Raw genomic sequence first — 22,044 nt, forward strand, 5'->3', positions numbered from 1 at the left:
TGGACAATCCATGCCAACACAAAAAAAGCTGGGTCAAAGTTTGAAAATGTCATGTAGAAGCAACCTCCACTCTCACCACTGAGTCCTAAGGGAAAGGGCAACACGAGGGAGTCTTCAGATTGTCGACTGTACTCACGATCTCGGCTGTGTGGCCCCTGAAGGTGTGGTAACACTTTCCCGACTCGGCACTCCAGAGTTTACAGGTCTTGTCAAATGACCCAGTGGCAATTTTGTCACTGCGAATTGTAAAAGTCTGGATTTTAGAATCAAAGTCAGCCACATTGCGTGATACACTGTAAGACAAGACGTGCTGGTACGTGACTAGCATCCTATCTAGGCATATACTGCACCGTTAAAATAAGAAGCAGTTTCATGTTTGCTCCAGTGAATAACAAAATCAAGGTCTGATTTTTAATGGTATTAGTCATACATATGAATGTTAAAGATGTAGTATTAAAGGTATGAATATATTTTTGTAATTAAACAATTTTTGCACCCCACCTAGGCAGTACCCAGGAGCTGACCCTGTTGTCGGGGGGCACAGGTGAGCCATTCAAGAAGGGATGAGAGACTAGGAGAGCTGACCCCTAAAAGCAATGGAGAGAGAGACAGTCCTGAACCTTGCCAGGGCAAAACATTAGAGCTGGCCCTGGTGATATAGTGAGGGGGACCCAGATCTGAGGGCCCTAGAGCCGGAGAACTGGCCCCACTCTTGGCTGCAGACTGCATTGGGTAGCCGAGGCCGTGCTGGAGAGCTCTCCGGAGTAGTGAAGATGAGGGAAACCTAGCAACCTGGCCAATGCAGCTACTACCCTGGCCCAGAACCAGGGCTATGAGTTGGCCCACCTCAACATCCACCAAATCTATTGAACTGCTGGAACACGTAAAAGGAACAAACCTACAGATCCAAAGCAGCAGGATCTCCGTGACACAGGACAACAGCAAGATATCCAAGAGGAGCCCCAGTGAGGGCTCATTATCAGTGGTGTAACAGAAACCAGAGGCCTTGAACCAGACCAATGACTCATGGCAATAAACATTTGCAAGTAAAAATGAATAGACTAAAGGGTAAACAGACCGGCCACACTACAGCTTCCACAACAATATTCTTCTTCTTTTTCTTTTTTTATTTCTGCTTTTGTGTTGTTTTGTCTAGTTTCTTTATTTTGTTTTGTTTGGGGTTTTCCTTTTCAATTTGGCTTTGATCTGGGTAGAAGGTTGCAAGGGCAAAGGACAGATGTGAGGGAGGTGAGTGGGATTGGAATACATGTGATTTCTACAAATATAAAGGAAAAGAAAGAAAATTAACTACATGGATATCAAGGATATCTTAGCTGTGTGGTGGACATAGAAAAACTTTATTACATATCTACAAAAGGGAAACACTAAATTAAAAAGGGGGAAGTCACAGAGAAAAATCTAGGAAAGCGCATGGCTGATAAAATATTGAGAAGTTCCACCTCAGTGATTCCTTGAGAAAATAATACCAAATTATTCCTGTTGCAGAAGCATTTATGGGGGTAGACTCACAGGGTGGAATACTGTGGGGAGAAGAGTGGGTTCCGTTGGCCAAGTACTAGCCAGCCTCACAAGCATGAGTCATGAGTTCAAGGCCCAGAACCCACAAGAGAGAGCCACATATTGGGGCAGGAGAGCCAGTTCAGGAGTTAAGAGTCTGCACTATTCTTGAAGAGGACCCGAGTTTGATCCCCAGGACCAGCATCAAGTGGCTTATAGCTGCCTACAACTCCAGTTCCGGGAGATGCAATGCCCTCTTCTGGTCTCCACAGTCCCTCCATTATCATCATCGTTATTATTATTATCACATTATCACAGTAACTGAAAAAATGAAAATTCATTTTTTTCAAAAGCATAAGGAGTGGACCATAAGGACCGGGCCACAAGGCCCAAGTCACATACACTAAAAGAAAGGTGTAAGTGCCCACAACAGGCACAGAACTTACGTCTGTCCAGACAAGCACTGATGTCTTGCTTTTTTCTTCTGATCCCAGGCTACACCCACCCAGTGCATCTGCAATCATTCTCACTAAATGAAGCAAGGACCTTTCTGTGGATGCTCCAGGGTAGCTCATCCTAGTGAACACCCACAGAATGTCCAAAAGCTTCCTGGCATTCTAGGGCAGTTGGGCTCCAGACTAAGAGGCATTGGCAGGCTTGAGATTTGATCACGCTCAGAATATCATGCCTGTGAAATAAACTACTAAAAAGCATTTACTAAAATTAAAGATTACACCAGTATTAAAACAATATCATTTGTAATTTCAATAAAAGCTTTTTGTTGCTACTGATTAGTTTAATAAGGCACTATAAAAATTATCATTCTCTGTAATGTAAAAATGTAGGCTCATGTTAATTTTTCTGCACAGTTAATCAGTTTATAATGCCAATTTAAGTTGATTGTGCCATCATAATTAATGTGTTTGGGGAGTGTATTTTAAAAGATAGAATGACATGAGAAGCCCACATACTGATTGTCTTAACTGTGACGCAAGATTGCTAGTGTAAGTGCAAACAGTCTTACAGACTCCATTGTCTCCCTCTGCCACGCTGTCAAAGCAGGCTCCAGGCCTTGAGAGAGCTGGTCCCCTGCCTCCTCCCATGCCCCTTTGATCCTTTCTGCCTGCCAGAACAATCCTCGTCAAAAAGACTTCCACAGTTTCCCTCCTGTGCTCACAAGCCTCTGTGAGCAGTCCAGTCCTGCAGGATAACGTGTGCCCTCCACAGCACGTACTGACCTCAGCCCTGCATCTCTCTGTGGGAAACAGTCACTTCAGAACAGCCTGGCTTGGTGACTGGCCAAGCTGCTCCCGGCCCTCACCCTGGTATCATCACCTTCAGGCTTAGGCTTCATGTGAGCCACCCTAAGACACCCAAACAAGAGGCAATCTCCCTGGTTTCCTCCTCTTAGCCCTTAAATTATGTACTGTTTTGTTCCACCATTATGGTGAGATTGTAAATAAACCAGATTCCTCAAACTGTCTTCATTAATGGAAAAAGTCATTTTAATGGATCGGTTGTGAAAGAAAAGAAAAAAAGCTTTTTTGAAATTTTGCTCAAATATATACAGCCACGTGGCACTCCTGTGACAGAAAGCCAAGGTTTCTGAACTCACTAAATGGGTCCAGGGTCAGCAAATTAGTCACCTAGGTTGCAGAAATCTGACTGGATTCCCATAATTCCCAGTCTTGTTTTCTTTGAAACGGGATAAGGAGCTGGAGAGATCGTTCAGTGAGTAAGGTACCTGCTGCCCACCCTGAGATGAGCGTCATCTCTTAGTGATACGGTGATGTGGTGAGAGAAGAGAAGTGAATCTTGGGAAATATCCTCTGACTGCCACATCTGCACCTTGGCATCTGTGTGTGTGCATGTGTGTGCGTGCACATTTGTGTGTGTGTATAATTTATATATAATTACATATATAAATCTTCAACTTTAAATATATATATTTAAAAATTAAATTGAACATGTATTTTTAGATAGGATGAGAAATTGAAAGATTTTAAAGACACTGAGAGGAGAAAATCCATTGGCTCTTACAACACCATTAGGAGGAACTTTATCAAACATTTCCCTTCCTGCTTTCATAGAAGACAGCAACTCTCTTTTCATCTTTGCATTTCATGAGTGGAGATAATATATTTTAATTGCTTCAATAATGTGTGCAATTAAATTCCTGCGTAATTTCCACATATATGGTTGAAAGCACAGGTTTGTGGACATACAACTAAGCCTTGGGAATCTTAGACTCTCACCACAGAAGAATCAAGCACAGTGATGGGTAGCTTTGTGGCTACAAACACCCACAGCGTCCTGGGCATTGGAAACAAGCAATAGAAAACATCAGAGATGGCTCTCCTAATGTGCTGAGTCAGCTAGCCAAAGGTTGGCCTGAGAAGGGGCCTCTGCTCTTCCATGGCACTGTTACTTAGCATATTACTATATGCAGATTTTTCTCTGCCGCACAAAGCTGAATGCTCAGTTCAAAATGAAAGAAACCATGCTGCACAGTAGATGCATGCCACACTCTCCAGAGCCACGAGCACAATACTATGTATTAGTAAGAGTCGCTTCTCCAGAACCTCAAAGGGCAGGAGTCAGCATCGGTGACCACTCCAGCTAACTCTCTACATAGTGATCCTGAGAAGGGTACCCCATCTTCCAATTCTTCGTAAAACTGATGCCTATTCCAAAGGCAGTAAGCATTGAAAGAGACTTGAAAAGGCTCCCAAGGAACATAGCAGAAACTCAATAAATGTTAATCCTATCTCCCCCCTGGTGGGATGGAAGGAGTGAGGGAATGAAATAAGCGTACCCGTAAGGATTGTTGAAGGCTATGGCATAAACCACGTTCCTGTGGCCCTCCAGTGTGTGCAGCTCCTCCCCGGATGCAGTGTCCCACACCTTGCACGTCCGATCATAGCTTCCTGTGATAAAGCTAACACAAAGAACGTGAGCGCATTGCATGATGAAAATAACAGGCATTGTGCTCACAGATGCCTCTATGTTTTCTGTATTCCCCCCACCCTGCTGGATAATAACCCCTTCATTTTATCCTTTGGTATGCCTTTTAGTGTTGAAAATAGTACTTCAAAACAAAGAACAGTTCCTAAATCCTTTGACTTAAAAAACTTACTCAATGAAAAAGTAAATCTTCCAGCTCTATTCCAATAATATTTATTCTTATACAATTAGAGTGCAGGCTATAATGACTTTAATGCCTTTTGTGCAACTGTAAATACTTCATTCTGAGTAGAATTTTGCTCCTGGCTGTTCAGATCATAACTTTTGACATTATCATCGGCCCTCTCTTTCCCTACACTCTACATACCCTCTGTCATTACATTCTACAATATCAAAATGCACACATTTCTGTTCAAGAGCCATTTAGCTTGTGCTATTTTATGACAGCAATCCTAGCTGACTGATAAGGCATATTTGCATGTCTGTATACCAAAAGGACCCTTTCTTAACCAAACCCTCAGATCCCAAGCTGATCAAAGCATTTTCTGAATATGGCCTTGGTGGTTCATACATCATACATCAAAACAGAGCTAGAAAGAAAAGGTTCTTTCTGAACCTACACATACCAACCAATCACGGTTCTGCCTGCCCCTGATTGACAGCTCTTACAGCCCAGGCAAAGACTCAGACACCCAGGGACTGTTCTGCATCTTCTTCTTCTCAGCTGTAGTATTCGATGACACCTCCTAGTGCCTCTCACACAAAATTACACACACACACACACACACACACACACACACAAAGGAAACTCGGGCTTCCCTGTGGGAGTGAGAGCTGGCCTGACTCCTCTGTAGCCATCAGAATCCAGAAGTCCAAGAGATGGGCGCATTTGGCCTAGCTGCACTACTTGAGAACTTCTCAGAAATGTTCAATTTTTTTTATTGCTAAAAGTTAAAAAGAACAAGGGGACCTTACCACGAGCCTGCCTTGTTGAGTGCCACATTGGTCAACGGCAGGATGTGTGCTCTGAGAACCTTCAACAGAAGGAAACACTATTTATTTTGGACTCACACAGAATAAAACATATACATTCTAACTTCAAATGGTGACATGTGATGTGTTCTCAGACATATGTGGTAATGGACAAGATCCAATAGCCATGCAAACTAGGAATAAAATAGCAGTGTGCCTCTGATAAAGACAAACTATAGTCTCAATAGCCATAGATAATAACAAAAAGTAATTAACTCTTCACTGCCCGTCAATACCAATTTACCGTTGAGATAAATTATGGTTACTGAAGAAGAGTCCAGGTGGTAGCGTTGTCTTCGACAGGGCTACATATGGGTTTCTATGGGGATTTGAGCACTGTACGTAAGAAAAAAAGCCTTAAACATGTTTCAAATCCATTTTACAACGTGTTGCTACTTTTTTAATCCTCACACTCTCTACAAGTTGAATGCCTCATTTGTCTTTATTAGCCAGTGGGTGTTTAATGAATATTCACTGACCAAATATAGTAATTGGATAACCTATTGGTTGAGTGGTTAGCTAGAGTGAGTCAGCTTCAGATATGTCTGCTTCCAGGGTACAGCTATTAATAGCTTCCTTTTGTTTTTGCTATCAAGTATGTTCCCTTACATGAGAACTCACGGGGTCGAGGCAGTTATGCAGCTTGTATTTGTAATTAAACAGTGCCACCTGCTGGAGGAAAAATAAAGCCCGAGGAACCTTATCTTCTGGGACCTTGAAAGATGAGAACAAAGGAGAACCTGGGCTTTTACATAGGGTAAAACCAATTAATGCAAAATAAAAGAGCATTTGTTATAGTAATAATACTGTAAAACGTAAGGTCCATGTAACATGAAAAGTTTTAGAACAAATTTTTTAATTTAATTTTAAAACCCGCTCTTAAGTAATTACATGGACACATTTGTTATATTTTTAATTTAGTCAGAAACCTATGGAGAAAAACCATATATTTATACCACATTTGCTCAACAAGTCTCTGGTTTGTATTTTACTTCACAATAAAGCAGAAAATAGAAAATGTTGGTATAACATGAAATACAACATCTTAGAACTACTGTAAAACTAGAAAATTTTAATAATTTGATTTAAAAGGGAAATAAATTTACTGCAAATCATTACTGAATATCTCAAGAAGTTAGTGTTTTGAATTTCATTCATTCTTTGAACAAATACCTACTGAAGGTTAATCTTGTCTAAATGCAGGTGAAATACTGAAGCCATAAGCAAGTATTTTTCTAGGGAAAAAAAACTACCTAGGCGGTGGTGGTGCCCGCCTTTAATCCCAGCACTCAGGAGGTGGAGGCAGGTGGATCTCTCTGAGTTCAAGGCCAGCCTGGTCTACAAAATGAGTTCCAAGAGAGCCAGGACTGTTTCGCAGAGAAACTCTCTCAAAACAAACTAACAAAAACATGTTTTAAGGTAAGATATTCCTTATAAGAGAAATCAATAATGCATCCAAGTTGTCCTTTCTGGTGTCCCTATTCATGCCTTTCTCAGGTAGCAGCAGCTGTGATCCTGGTGCCCCTAAGCATCCCTTACCTTGAACAGGTAGAAGTTGTGGTCACAATGCTGTCTGAGCTTCTCCTGCAGCCTCTGGACCAGGAGTCTGATTTGCTGCGTCCGAGACACCGTGATGAGAGGCTCCACTTTCTGGATCTCTTCTACTAGGTTGTTGACATCAGTACTGAAATTTACCCCAAAACACTTGCATGTCAAATTTACATCTATGCTCACAACATGAAGAAATACGTTATTTTGAGCTGGGGAGATGACTTGGTGGGTAAAAGCATGTACTACACAACAGTGAAGGTCTAAGTTTGAATCCCCAGATGTTGGATGCACAGTGCAAGTGCCAGGAATCACTGTGCTCCTCTGGGTAGGTGGAGGCATAGCTGATAGAAGGAAGCTGAAGACCAAAGCTTGCGAGTTTTTTTGAATCATACGTTACTGGTCCATGTTACAAGCTGGCTCTGCCTGTGCAAGAGGAGATTTGCATGGGATTTTCTACACGGTGAATCTTGGGTACTCTAACCTATAGAGAATTCCTCTGGGTTTCACTGGGGAACCTCTGGTCTTAAACCGTCACCGGCTTCCTGACAGCCCATCAGTCTTGTGAAATACTTCTCTACTGAGGAAACCACAAGCTCGATTGTATCCTTTAAACCCAGTAACCTGTACTTTTCAGAAGTGTTAAGGCTGCCAATCAAAACGAGCAATCTGTGTAGCCAAGAAGAACCTAGGGAGACAGGATGACCTATGGGATCCTGGCTAGAGTCCTGGAACACAGAAGGGAAATGGGGTATGGACCTGGCTGAATTAATGATAATGTGTCAATACCTCTAACATGCTGGCTGAGACAATTCGACCAAGCCAACCTAAGACACTAAACAGGGAAAGCTAGCCACTCTGTCTTAAATACTTTTTTATAACTATTCTAGACAAACCAGTTCATATTTTAAAATAATCCTTCTTAGAAAAAAAGGAAGAGCAGAGTGATGGCCTTTGTGTTTTTACTAATAAAGTCATTCGGCCAGCCATACACACATCCTCACTGGAGTGTTCATCTAAGGTTCTGCTGTGAGGTGCACGCTGCATCACATGGCTAACTTACCTAGGATTGAGCTCAAGCAAATCTATGGATTTGGTCTTTAGTTCTCCCCCTTTTTCATATTCCAGCATAATTCCTGTAAAATACACAGGTGTAATATAAGAAAACCTAGGAAAAGGTTTATGCATTTTGAGGTGTTTTAGAACTTATACTTTTCAAAGCTGGGCGGTGGTGGCGCACACCTTAAATCCCAGCACTCAGGAGGCAGAGGCAGGCGGATCTCTGTGAGTTCGAGGCCAGCCTGACCTACAGGGTGAGTTCCAGGATAGGCTTCAAAGATACAGAGTAACTCTGTCTCGAAAAAACCCCCCCAAAAAATTACTTTGCAGATTTTCAAACATGGTTTTCTATCTGTGTTTGTGTGTGGTACATGCACACATTCATGAAGCTATATACACATGCAAAAGAGGGCGTGCACGTACTTGCATGAGCACGTACATGTGAGTACATACTTCCATATGTGGAAGCCAGAGGTCAGCGTCAGGTCTCCTCATCTGTCATTCTCTACTTTGTTTCAAGGCAGGGTCTCTCAAGCTCATCAGTTTGGCTAGGCTGGCTTGCCAATGAGCATCTAAGGTTTGTCAGCATCTGTAGATCTGAAATCCGGTCCTCAAGCTTCTGTGGTACTGTGGTTTGAATGTAGACTATCTTACATCAGCTCACAGGTCCCCAGCTGGTGATGCTGTTTAGAAAGCTTATGGGACCTTTAGGAGATAGAACCTCCTTGGGGGGAGTGGGCCACTGCGGGACAGGAAGGTTCTAGCCAGACCCACTTCCTGTTCGTGCTCAACTTCCTGAGGGTTGATGAAATGTGACCAGCCCGCAGCAGAGTCACAGTGGAAGCCCTGAGCTTTCTTCGTCCTAACACCTGCACTTGGTCCCGGCAGGTAGAAGCAGGAAAACATAGTTCCAGACTTCCTCAACTTGTGTCCCTCAGCAGTTCCATTGCCGGTGGAATGGGGACACAGTAGCAGCTAGAACAACCCCCCCCCCCGCCTCGTGCTTTTCTCTGAGGCTGATCATTGGGGGAACAGCCCGTTCCACCCATCCTAAAAGGAGAAACAGTAAAGTCCTGGATGTGCCAGACCTGTCTACAACTACACACTGAAGGAATGCTAGAGAAGCCTTGTGTCTCCTTGTCCTCCAGCCTGCGGCATCACCAGGCTCACCGGGTGACCTATGGGGTCACTCACAACCAGCAGAGAACTTTTATGCCCTTCACTGAAGTCACAGAAGCACCAAAACACAAACAGAGCATAATAATATTCTCGGGGATCAGGAAAACAAACTGTCATTGGCGCCAAAGCCCACAGAAGAGACAAGACCTGTTTATCAAATGTAGCAAGGACTGGAGAGATGGCTCAGTGGTTAAGAGCACTGGCTGCTCTTCCAAAGGTCCTGAGTTCAATTCCCAGCAACCCCATGGTGGTTGACAACCATCTGTAATGAGATCTGGTGCCCTCCTCTGTCTTGTGGGCATACATAGAGGCAGAATGTTGTATACATAATAAATAAATAAATAAATCTTTAAAAAATGTAGCAAGGTGATGAGCCATTCAAACAAACGCTCTAGACAGAATCTTAATCATAATGTTATGGTGCTAAAACCAGGAAGACACAGTCCACAAACACCAATATCCAGGACACATTTTCAAAAGAATCACCCATAACAAACACCAATGCTGAGATGAATGAGACCTTTTAATTACCTGGTAAACACATTAAAGGAAGTATCATTAAAAGGTGTCTCAGCATGGACTGGAAAGATGGAACAGCTGCCATGCATGCATACTGCTTTTGCAGAGGCCCCTAATTCTGTTCCCAGCCCCCAAAATCAGCCATGACTCCGGCTTCAGAGGAATAAGACTCCACAGACACCTAGAACTCACAAGCATGTACTCATATACAGACATGTACACATAATTTTTTAAAAAAGCAAACCTTAACAATAATCAATGTTTCAACAGAGTCACAGCAGCATATTTGCTGGAGTGAGACTATACAAAGTGGAACCAACACTGAGAGGAAAACGGGCTCACACATCCCTATCACTAGCTGAGGCACTATGGGCAGTCGGTGAATGCTGGCCAGGGATACTCAGCTTTACTTGCCCCGCACTCAGGAGTATAGGACCAGCATGACATTGACGAGTAGTGGGGGGGGGGGAGGAAAAGTCAAAAGTGAATATCATCAAAATGCATCATATACATGGATGATATCTTCACAGAATTAATGAAAAGCCTACGTGTTTTCATAATTCCACAATTATCCAGGCCAACGGGATATGAACAGGGGTCCCTGATAAACCTTGAAGAGAGGAATGGAAGAGCAAGAGACAGGAGAAACGACGGCAAGACAGGAATTCTGATCAAACTGCACTTTATTATTTCTCGGAAGCTGTTATGTAGCAAACAGGCAAGGGGGAGGGGAAAGTGTCAGGTCTGCTGGAATTCAGGTCCAAAGAGACCCTAGCTGAGAAGGAACTACTGAGGGTCTGTGATTGTTGGCTAACAAAGGAAATGCTAATTGTTTCTAAAAGCCTGTTGCCTTCAGGTCTCACTATGAGATAAGATACCTGGTTGATTTCCTAGGCCCTGCAGAATTTACCATGCAGAGGGAATAGAGGCGAATATTATTTTACTTAACTTGTGAGCTTAAGATGGCTGTAAACAAAATGCAGATCTCAAAATACAGGTCTTTGCTTCCGGCACTCAATCACAAAGCCACTTGCAGTATATTTTAAGAATGAAAGTGGCGCACGCCTTTAATCCCAGCACTCGGGAGGCAGAGGCAGGCGGATCTCTGTGAGTTCGAGACCAGCCTGGTCTACAAGAGCTAGTTCCAGGACAGGCTCCAAAGCCACAGAGAAACCCTGTCTCGAAAAACCAAAAAAAAAAAAAAAAAAAAAAAAAACCTCTGACAATAAACAGAATTTATTAAAACGAATCAAATGAGAATTTTTAAAAAACGGAAAGGGTACCAGGTGGTGGTGGCATCTTTAACCCCGGCACTCAGTAAGGCTGAGGCGGATGGATCTCTGTGAGTTTGAGGCCAACCTGGCCTGCAGAGTGAGTTCCAGGATAGTCAGAGCAACACAGAAAAAGCCTGAATTGAGAAAAAAAAAAAAAGGCAAAAACAAACAAATAAACAACCAGCAAGGGCAATGCTTTTGTAGATTGGCTCAATCCTAAAGATGACTAGAGGTATAATCTGCGTCTGCAAAGACCGAGGAATGAAATATACTCAACCTACACAAGAGAGAGAAAAGAGATTAGGGTAAAGAACTGATCACGTCCTAATCACACGCTTTGCCGGCCTCATTGTACTTCCTCTGGATGCTACACCACTTCCAACTCAAGTGTGGGCCACAAGAGCATCTCACAATTTTCAGACATCTAGGTCAGCAAACATGCTTTCATTGTGCAATGGTCTCCATGTTAAAGTTCAGGACTTTTAAGTATGTGTTAAGTGTTTCTTTAACAGATCCATAACATGCTATCCTAACAGTACATGCGAATTAAAAAGTAGCCTGCGTCTTCCCCAAAGAAAAGCATCAGGACAGCGGCACAGTAGCTTTGTACGGATCTTCAGCACCCAGCCTAACTGCCAGCTGTACTCTCGCTCCGACGTCTGCATTCAAATTCTTGCCATTCCTTCGCTGTTTCAGTCGGAACACAAGGAAAAAATAACCATACACAGATGACACAGCCTTTTCAAATGGTGATGGTCCTTCATTAGTATGATAATAAAACTTAACAATTATAAGGGTTTTTTTCCATATACTGTGAAACTACAACCACTTCAGGGAGTTCTGTGATACCCGGGTAGATTAAAATCTAGATTTTTCTGTGGACTGTTATCCAGGCATAACCACTTTGAGTTATGCATAGCTTCTGCTGTCCACACAGCTTCCAGTGACCACATCTGTTAATGGCACTTCCAGTCTCACCAGAAAGCTCTCACTGATGGCAAACCGTCATGACCGTGTAGTAGATATGGGTTTTCCTAGCTTCATGTTTTCTTTGAAAGCCCAAATTTTATCACTGGCAAGAAAGACTGATTGGCTGCCAAATGCCCCAAATCTGAAGAGCGCCAGTTATCTGCCAGTCTCAAGTAAAAATGATCTGCAAGGGTTAAGAATTGTGGGGGAAGGGGCAACTCATTGTATAACTCACACAACCACAACCACACATATTTTCCTAAGGACCACCATGGTGCTCGCTAAACACATGAACATGATATGTGGTTGGATAGGCGTCCTCAGACTGTTTACTTAGATTGGCGTTCCTCGCCTTTGTACCCATGACCATCCAGAGGTAGCCAACTCCACAGCTCACTCTCCCTTCTACCTCCAGCACAACTTCCCTGGACTTCTCTGGAGGCACTCCATCTTTCTTCTCCAATGGCTTTATTCCTTTTCATCTGAATCTATACCCAAGTATTCTTCTCACTTTATCTGTCTGTCATCTATCTATGTATCTATCCATCTATCTGTCTCGCATTGGTGCTCACGGCTTGGTCATCAATATGCTAACTATTAATTATAATTATAAACATTAATTATAGCTCCCCACCATAGGCTTCTTGAATTCCAGACATGCCAGTGACCTACCCTCACATTAAACAAGCAAGGCTCTTCTCCCGGCCCTGCTCCTCCTCTAAGGTCCCTTCTTGGTGTCACAATCTTGGAAGGAATTTACCTCAATACAGTCTTGCGACACTTTACTTGCAAAACTGTGCATATCAGCCATATATCTGGTAAGTAATAAAGTTTAATACCTTATAATAGAAAAAGCATTCAGAATACTTTTAATGACCGCTAGAACTGCCCTGAACCTGCTAGCACAGGAGGATGACTGGACTTACGTGCTATTTGCCATGGTTTATCTTGACACAGTTTGTCTCCATAGGAGAGAGTTGTAGGAAAGATTTAGAGTCAGACTCTGGCTCTATAGTTGTAAAATAAACTTATAAACAGAAAAGGTTCCGAAGAAAATTCTTTTTTATTTAGGATGAAAATAGACAGCATTTGTGACATTGAAATTTTCAGCAAAATGTAGCTATTACATTTTTCTCATTTTATTCGTCCTTTGAGAATTTCATACGAAATGCTTTTACATATTCCCACCATTCTCCAACTCCTCCCAGAAGCACACCTTGCTTCCCTACTCTCCCTACTTTGTATCCTTAGTTTTTATTTAAACACATCATATTTTTAAAATCCTTTAAGAACGGGGCTGGAGAGATGGCTCAGTGGTTAAGAGTGTTGCCTGTTCTTCCAAAGGTCCTGAGTTCAATTCCCAGCAACCACATGGTGGCTCACAACCATCTGTAATGGGGTCTGGTGCCCTCTTCTGGCCTGCAGGCACATGCACAGACAGAATATTGTATACATAATAAATAAACAAATATTTTAAAAAAATCCTTTGAGAACATAGTTCAGTGAGCTATGATCCAGAAATGATAATGTGAAGGGAGTTTAAAGGGACAATGTAAGGATCTAAGGTTGAACTGGATAAATTATATGCATACATTTTAGCAAATAAAGAAAGATGCAATCAATAGAAAGATCCCACTTACAAGTGCAGCGCAAACTTCTAGGTGCCTGAACAGAATATCAATGAGCGATACACAAGATACATCTGAATCATTAAACAACAGCCCCAAAATTGCTACAAATAAAAAGGTACAATTTTGGAAGACAACAATACTGTAAAGATGTCAAATAAATGTGTGAAATTGACACCATCAAATCTTCATATTTGGAACTTGAAATATTGTTCTACTATGCAGACCAATAAACTATAAGACAACAAAGTATAGTTCTGATACAAAAAAATCATTGCGATAGAATTATCTACACATTGATATTTCAAAGCAAGGTTAAAGGAGCATATGGAACTAATGGGCAAACAGTGTACTATTTAGCAAGCAATGATGCATAAAATCGGTTGGCTTTAAAAAATAGCATATCTGCCACACATACAAAAACATACAAGCAGATTAAAGATAATATTTGTAATAAAACATGGAGTAGTTTGAGTACTAGAACATATTTGTAGTTCAGGGTCTGCAATCCGTCTTTTAACAGCTAAGGATGAAGTTTTCAAAAACCTCCTGCAGCTAATTTTAAGCTCCTACACAGTGAAGAGTTGATGACATTAAGAACAAACTATGACCAGTGAAAACATCGCATTTCAGGAAGTTCAGTGTGAAGAACTCCATCGCTGGTTTTAGAAAAGAAAACCGCGCAAAAATGAGCTGAGCGGTGGCTCAGCGTCTTAAGAGTGGCACTTGCGAATCACGAGGTCCCCGGTTCGATTCCCGGGTCAGATTCCTCTCACAGAGCAGCGTGGGCCGTCTGTCCCGAGTTCAACTCTGTCACAGAGCGGGCCTGTCCTGAGTGTGCCTGCCTGCCCATGCCCTCTCGTGGCGTGGGAAAAAAAACTGCACAAAAGGCATGAGTGGCTAATTTGGAGGTGGGGGGGACAGGCAATGATGAGTACATATGCAAAATTAAAGCTCCTCTGCTTCGTTAATAAGAGAAAATTAGCAATATGATTTTCATAGAGTACCAAAGACTGGGCATGCTAGTGACATTCCGTGCTCACACAACTGTGTGAAGCAACTTTATCTCAGGACCATCACATCTCCAGAGAACCAGGGAAATCTTAGTTCTTTTCTTTAAATTTTTTCATAAGATTTATGCCAAATTAAATATGTTTTAAAACTATAATAAAACCTTAATAAGAGGTGAAAGGGGAGAGAAACAGTACGGGTTAATACTGTTGGAATATAAACTCTTAAGGAATGAGGGCCCCACCAGATTAACTGACCCAAATATGATTCAGTATTTTAAACTATATAAAGCTGACCTAAATAAAGCAGTGCTGTCATTAAAATGACTGTCCATTTCTGTGACTGTGGGAGTTTACATCATAGATAAATGGACTTGTTGTGAAGTGTTATTGAGGAAAGCCAGCACTCAAAACTGTTTTCTAGGAATGCTATAGGGCCGTAACCCTTTGGGGGTTCAAGCAACCTTTCCACAGGGGTTGCATATCAGATATCTACATTATGATTCACAACAGTAGCATGCAGTGGCATTTCAAATATATTTTAATAAAACAGTCCCACTGAACAGCCTTACAAACTAGATTATGTTAACACACACCCTTAACCCCAGTAGTCACCGTAGTTGCTATAGACACTGCGTGTTGCATGCCTTTAAACCCAGTGGTGCATGCCTTTAATCACAGCCCTAGAGGGGAATACAAGATGGAGTGAGACAGCTGACAGGCACAGTCTCCTTTTGAGATTTCTGGAGGAAGGATCGCCATTTCAGACAGAGGTCGAGGCAAGAGCCAGTGGCTGGCTGTTTTGCTTTTCAGATCTTCAGGTTGAACCCCAATTTTTGACCCTGAATTTTTATTAATCATGCTTCAGTAGCAAAATTACAGTTAACAAAGTAACAACAAAAATAATTCTCTGGTTGGGGGTCAGTATAACATGAGGAATTGTGTTAAAGGGTCGCAGCATTAGAAAGGTTGAGAATCACTGCCATAAGGGATGCATATGTGATAATTTGTGTCTTAAAGGCTGGAAAAAATAGAAGTTGACACCCCACATTATACAATCTAATATCCTAAGAAAGTGCATTCTTAAATTAGCAAATGAACTATAATCTAAAGTCTGATCTGCTTTTCTCCCTGTTCGCTCCCTATCTTGTTTCTATCAAAATCAGTGATGTCCAAGGTCCCGAGGCTGACTACTAAACATGAAAGAAATTATTGTACAGCAAGGTCTAGAAAGCAAAGTACAAAATATAAAACATGCACATTTGGTTGCATCTCTGTGGCGAATTGCCCAGGTGGTGTGTTCATCCTTTCCACAGCTACCGGCTGCAACTGGAGCCCAAGGTTGTGGCATGAGCTACAGCAAAGATAAACCAACAGACAAAGGGGCTAACAGTGTCCATCGCTCCCCCGTGATGTGTTTCTGCCTCTCAATATTCCTCACCTTCTGTGGGCCATCAGTTACTATGCAATAGGCTTAATTCTGAAAACATTATGAAAAGAAGCCTCTATCAAGAAATATTAGTATTCTTTACTCTGAACAGCAGAAACTTTTGAATGCCAGCTTAATTGATGTGTATTTATTTCCTAACCAAAGAGCAAGGAACTGAACCCAAACAACAAAAGTGACAAAGGCTGCCGTAACTGACCCGGTGGGAAAGCTCAGTCAGCACCACCCACACTTCAAAAAGCTAAGACCTTTCAGTTAATAAACTCTGAATGTGCCCAACATAGAAAGGAAATGATCTTGGCAGGGTCAGCCACAACCTGCTCTGTGCATTTATTTAGTCACCAGGTATTTAGGTAGGGACAGGATTGACTTCGTAGATGAAACAGAAGAATGTTACAGACATTAAATGGGAGGATTGAAACGAAAGCCTTAGAAGGGAAAACAAAATTGATTTATACATAGACCCGATATAGAGTACAGGAAACATTCCATGTCAATCATTTTTCCCATATGATAATGTTAGTAAAACGCCCACTTGCTATTCAGTAGTGTCTGGGAAACTTGCATATAAAATAGCACCCCGAGGATTGGAATTTAGAAATCAAATAGCTAATTGTAGTAAGTAATAAGGCCTCACTATAAAAATAATCATTAAGTCAAGAGTGGCAAGCCAGAGTCTACAGCCTGTCTGACGTACGAGACTCCAGTTAGAATACTGGCTGTCAGAGCTGGATCAAGCAGAGACAGGGTTTCTCTTATCTATTCTTGTTTCAGCTGAAGTTCCAGAACCATGCTTGCACATCGCCTCATCAAGCTCGCTTATTCAACACAGGTCAGCGGATATTAAAATATTCACCAAGCTCCATGCACCTACTGAAAATAGGTGATAAACAACCACACAAAGTACCTCATAGAACTCTTATCTTCTGAGGAAAATTAAGCAAGAAAAATTAGTCAGGGGATAGCAAGTCAGACTGACCCAACCCCGAGGTGGGATGGGGAATGAAATCAGGAAAGTAATCTTGGAACTACCCTGAGAAGATGGAAGTTTTAGAAAGAGAAGCCACCTATTTGATACACCTTTGAGGAACATGCTAGTAGTCTGGGAACACCTGCTATGAAAATGAACACAGAAATACTATTCCAGAAAGAAGGATTAGCCTTGTGGACTCTAAGTAGGACCACACCCAGCTGGCCCAAAGCTTAAGGAAAAGAGTGTTGCTGCCAAAGGCAGACTGAGAAAATATCAGGGTCAGAGAGGCAGAAGGGTGAGGTCCTGCAGGAGGCTGGACAGCATGGCCCTTTGACTTTGAGACTGAAAATGAACTGAAGTGTATGGAGAGCTTGGGTAGCAGAGGGACTTCCTCACTCAGATGGACACGTCAGTTGAGCCATTGGGTTGCCCTGTCGACATGGGGCAAGGGGGAAGTCATGGTAATAGAGAAAATGGATGTGATGGTGGAATGAGGCTTCTGATGTTTGGTAATATTGGTATAATATTAGTATAATGTATCATAAAGATGATAGATAGATGATAGATAGATAGATAGATAGATAGATAGATAGATAGATAGATAGATAGATGATACAGAGATAGATAGATAGATAGATAGATAGATAGATAGATAGATAGATACAGAGATAGATAGATGATAGATAGATAGATAGATAGATAGATAGATAGATAGATAGATACTGAGATAGATACCGAGATAGATACAGAGATAGATACAGAGATTGATGGATTGCTGGATGAATGGATGAAGAAGAAAGAGTGAACTGGAGCAGGGCAGCACTCAGGGAGGCAGTGGCAGGCAGGTCTCCAGGAGTTTGAGGCCGGCCTAGTCTACAGAGTGAGCTCCAGGACAGCCAGAAATACACAGAGAAACCCTGTCTCGAAAAACCAATAAAAGAAAAAAGAAAGAGAAAAGAAAGAGGGAACTGATAGAATTACTCATTAAACAAGGTATGAAGTGAGAATAAGGAGCGAGACCAAATCTTTGTCATGAGCTAACATAGACCCAAAGCTACAGCTGAGATGAGAAAGATCACGGGAAACTTAGCCCATGTGAGGTGTACATTGGATGGGTCGGTGAAGATGTCAGACAGTTAGGTTGCCCTGGACTACTCAAGGTCGTTTCTCAGCCTTAAGACTAGTTGAATTTTCCCCCCAGATGAGTGCATATAGATGAGAGAAGTTTGAGGTCAGAGGTCTGGGGCATTCCAAACTAAGAATGCGGAGGAGCCAGCAGGACAGAGCATGGAGCGATACTGAGACGAAAAAATGGCAGAGAATTCATCTTAGAAGCCAGACAGAGTAGCCGTGTGTGAGTTCAGTGTTGCTGTCTGCTCAGGACTATGACATACCAGTGGATTCAGATACACGGAGGTCAGTGGGGATGCTGAAAAATACAGGCGTCAGAGGGTGGTAACAGTGAGAACAAGAAATGAGCTAAAGAGAGAAAAGAGGGAATTTGGAGAACATGTGGCTCAAACACAGAAGGGAGAGGACAACCATGCTGGCAACTGGAGAGTCACCAGAAGTGTGAACTAAGTGCTACTGACTGACAACTTGACATAGCCAATCAAGTTGTCCCACACCAAAAAAAAAAAATAATAATAAAAATAAAAAAGATGCCTCACGTGCTGATAATTGAGAGTACAGGCATCACAGCCCACGACCATAACCTGAACTCCTCAGAGAAGGGTTCAAGTGGGGCCAACATTTATCAGACTCTGTTCTGGTTTGATTCCTGTTGCTGTGAGAAACAGTATGGCCAGAAGCAACTCCAGAGGGGGAGAGAATTTATTTGACTTATACATCCCCATTACAGCCTATCAATGAAGGAAGTCAAGGCAGGAACAGAGGCAAGAACCATAGAGGAACACTGCCTACTGGCTCACTCCCATGGCTTACTCAGCCTGATTTCTTAGACAACTCAGGATCACCTGGCCAGGGAAGAGGACCACCCCCTAATTAACTAGAAAAAGCCTCATGGACTGCTTCTAGGCCAATCTGGTGGAATCAGTTATTCAATTGAAATTCCCTCTTCCCAAATGACTCTAGCTTGTGTTAACTGGCCAGCAGTCTCATTTGATGAGAAATAAAACAAGAATAAAAATGATGTAGAGGAAGTCAGTAAAAGGTACTTTTGACACGGAAAAGGAAGGTCTTGCCGGGTCAGTGACATTAACTGAAGGGAAGGAAAAGAAAGAGGTTAGCTCTTGTGAGGTCTAGAGGAACTTTGTCCAGAGAGGGGAGAGTGAGGAACAGGGCCTTCTTGTAAGTTTTGGAAGATTGCTTCAAAGTTCTAAAGTATAGAGAGGACAGAGAGTAAAGTTCTAGAAGCCGACAGAGGAGGCTGAGCCAGTTCTTCCAGACTGTGTATTTGATTCTAAGCCTAACAGGAGCATGGCAGGAGACTACTGGAGGATTGGTTTAGATTCTACCGGCAAACAGTAGGTGACAGTGAAAAACAGGAAGCCAGTTGACAAGACACTGCCAGCCCAACAAGGGATGGCAGATGCCTGAATCGGGTTGGTAGAGGGAAGGGATGCTGAGCCAAGAACACTGGGCGATGCAAAGGGGTGAGATAACAGACTCACAACATTTTGGAAGTAGAGGTGATACAATTTGTGGATAGATGGAAAAGAGTGAGCAGAAAGGAGCAGTGAGAGGAGGCAAGGGAGAAATGGATGGATGGCCATGTGGCTTCTGCAGGAAAAAAACAAAACAAAACCAAAAACACTGGGAAAGAAAAAAAAGAGATAGGCAATGATATCTGCTGGCAGGGAACAACCTGCAAAAACAACAAAGTCAGGATGGCATCAAAGAGGAATAATGATATCCTTGTCTATTAGATATCTTGGTTAGAATTATGAACTAAAATGTTGGCTGCTTTGCCGAAGAAAACCCAACCCCCACTCCAAGGAAGAGGTGTGGTGGGGGAGTGGGCGGGGCTTGTCTCTTAAAGGGACAAGATACCCAGGTGACAGGACAGACCATTACATTATGTCTTGAAATTCTTCAAGTCCACTTTCATAAAACTGTTTCGGTTAAACTGCTACAAAGTGAGTTAACTCTCCTCTGAAATTTCTGCAGGCTCTTTGCCCAAATGTGGCCTTGTGTTCCGAACCAAGTTTTGAGGACTTTCTTTTACATATTTCATTTTATTTGCTATTTCAGCTACACTTATTATTTATGTTACACGTGAGCACATATTCCACTGTACACGTGCAAAGGTCACGAGAGAACTTCGGGGAGGCAGGTCCCCCTTCCACCTCTTTAGACTGAACTCACACCATCAACTTAGCCACAAGTATCTTGACCCACTGAGCTGTCTCCCTGACCCTTTTATTTTTAATTTGAGTTCCTAGATAAAAGTTGGGAGTTTTCCCCCTATTTTTTTTTTTTTTTTTTTTTTTTTTTTTTTTTTTTTTGAGTCAGGGTTTCTCTGTGTAAGGACCCTAGCTGTTCTGGAACTTGTTTTGTAGACCAGGCTGGCCTTGAACTCACAGCGACACACTTGCCTCTGCCTCCCAAGACTTGGGATTAAAGGCCTGAGCCATCATGCCTGGCTTCCTTCTATTTTGTCCACACCAAGTTGTATTTCATTTACTCTCTGATGGTGATCATGCCCCTCCCCCAACCTGTACAGCATGACCACCAGAAAAGTATATTCTACTCTAAGACAGCAGATTATGTGGGCTTATTTCATAATCACCTCATCAGAATCAAGGGCTCTGACCTTTAAACTCCTGTGGCGAGGGGCACAAAGAATGTAAGTTACAGGTTCAGAGCGTGGTTTCTCAATGCAGCAGACTGGAGTGTGTGGCAAAGGGAACATATTCAGCTGGCTGTGCATTTTTTTTTCTTTTCATGCTTCCTTCGCTTAGACTTGGTCATTAAGAGTTTAAAATGACAGAAAGTTCCAGAAAACACTATCCCAGGACGTCACTACTCATTTCTCTTCCAGCGCCACCCGACTCCGACTCGTGAGTTACTAAAAAACTTTATAGAAGTTTAAAGACTTCCTCAAAGAGTCACGTAAAGGATTTGAGGAAACAGCGGTCAGCTTGTGAAAGGGTAGGGGGCTCAGACTGGCGAGCTCTAGCTTCCTGTCCCACTCAACACAGCAGAGGGAGCGCTATACTCCTCCCCAGGTTCCCGCCCCCTTCTTTGTCCCGGACTATCCCAAGCTGGGAACCCAGAGCCCGCAGGAGGGAACTCCGTACCTGGTGGGTAATACCGAAGCAAGAGGCTCTTGAGCTTCATTTTCTTAGTCTTCCACGCTGAAGGGCTTTGTAGCCATGGAAACGGACAAACAGAAGAGGGTCGCTGCGGCGCATGCGCCAAGTGTTTCTTTGTGAACTTTGGCGAACCCAACCGCAGCAGGTCGGGAGCTGGGTACACTCAGCAGGCAGCGGGCAGTCAGAGGAGCAACCAGTGTTCCCAGGGGAGACGCTAGTCCGTCCCATGTCCTTTACCTGTTTAAATTTTTTCTGAATCGACTCGTTTAATTTTAGCTTCTTTTAAAGTGAAAGGAAAAAAAAATGCTATTGTGGAAAAGAAAATGTTCATTCAGTTTCCAATAAAAAGCAAATAAAATTACGCAATTAAAGGAACTATTGGATTAGTAGTCTATTGCCTGCCAAAGCCTCTAAACCGACGCTTTCCCTTCCCTTTCTTTGTTATTGTTGTTCAACAACTCTTGAAGATCTTAAAAAGACAAACCAACCAAGACTACTTTCTCACTTTCTCGGACGATTGGAAGAGAAGCTGTTTGCTGATACGTAGAAGTAGCCTGGTAGAAGTGAGCCACGCAGCTTCAGCTGGAAGTGTCCCACATTTGACAAAGAGACGCATATGTGACCCTCTGTCTCTTTTTGCTCAACAG

At 42.5% G+C, this 22,044-nt stretch overlaps 1 protein-coding gene across 1 annotated transcript in view; it reads right to left on the reverse strand.

The window, feature by feature from the left end:
• Daw1 (dynein assembly factor with WD repeats 1) overlaps positions 1–21,528 on the reverse strand; it is a 43,182-nt gene extending 21,654 nt beyond the window's left edge. Inside the window, exons 1-6 of the mRNA XM_038340423.1 lie at positions 21,383–21,528; positions 8,126–8,198; positions 7,054–7,198; positions 5,458–5,516; positions 4,334–4,456; positions 137–236 (exon numbers count right to left, since the gene is read on the reverse strand). Coding sequence (XP_038196351.1) covers positions 137–236; positions 4,334–4,456; positions 5,458–5,516; positions 7,054–7,198; positions 8,126–8,198; positions 21,383–21,422 — 540 coding nt within the window. The 5' untranslated portion in view covers positions 21,423–21,528. The remainder of the gene's footprint in view (positions 1–136; positions 237–4,333; positions 4,457–5,457; positions 5,517–7,053; positions 7,199–8,125; positions 8,199–21,382) is intronic.
• Positions 21,529–22,044: the final 516 nt, after the last annotated feature.

This window comes from Arvicola amphibius, chromosome 8 (genome assembly GCF_903992535.2).
Source record: "Arvicola amphibius chromosome 8, mArvAmp1.2, whole genome shotgun sequence".
NCBI lineage: Eukaryota > Metazoa > Chordata > Mammalia > Rodentia > Cricetidae > Arvicola > Arvicola amphibius.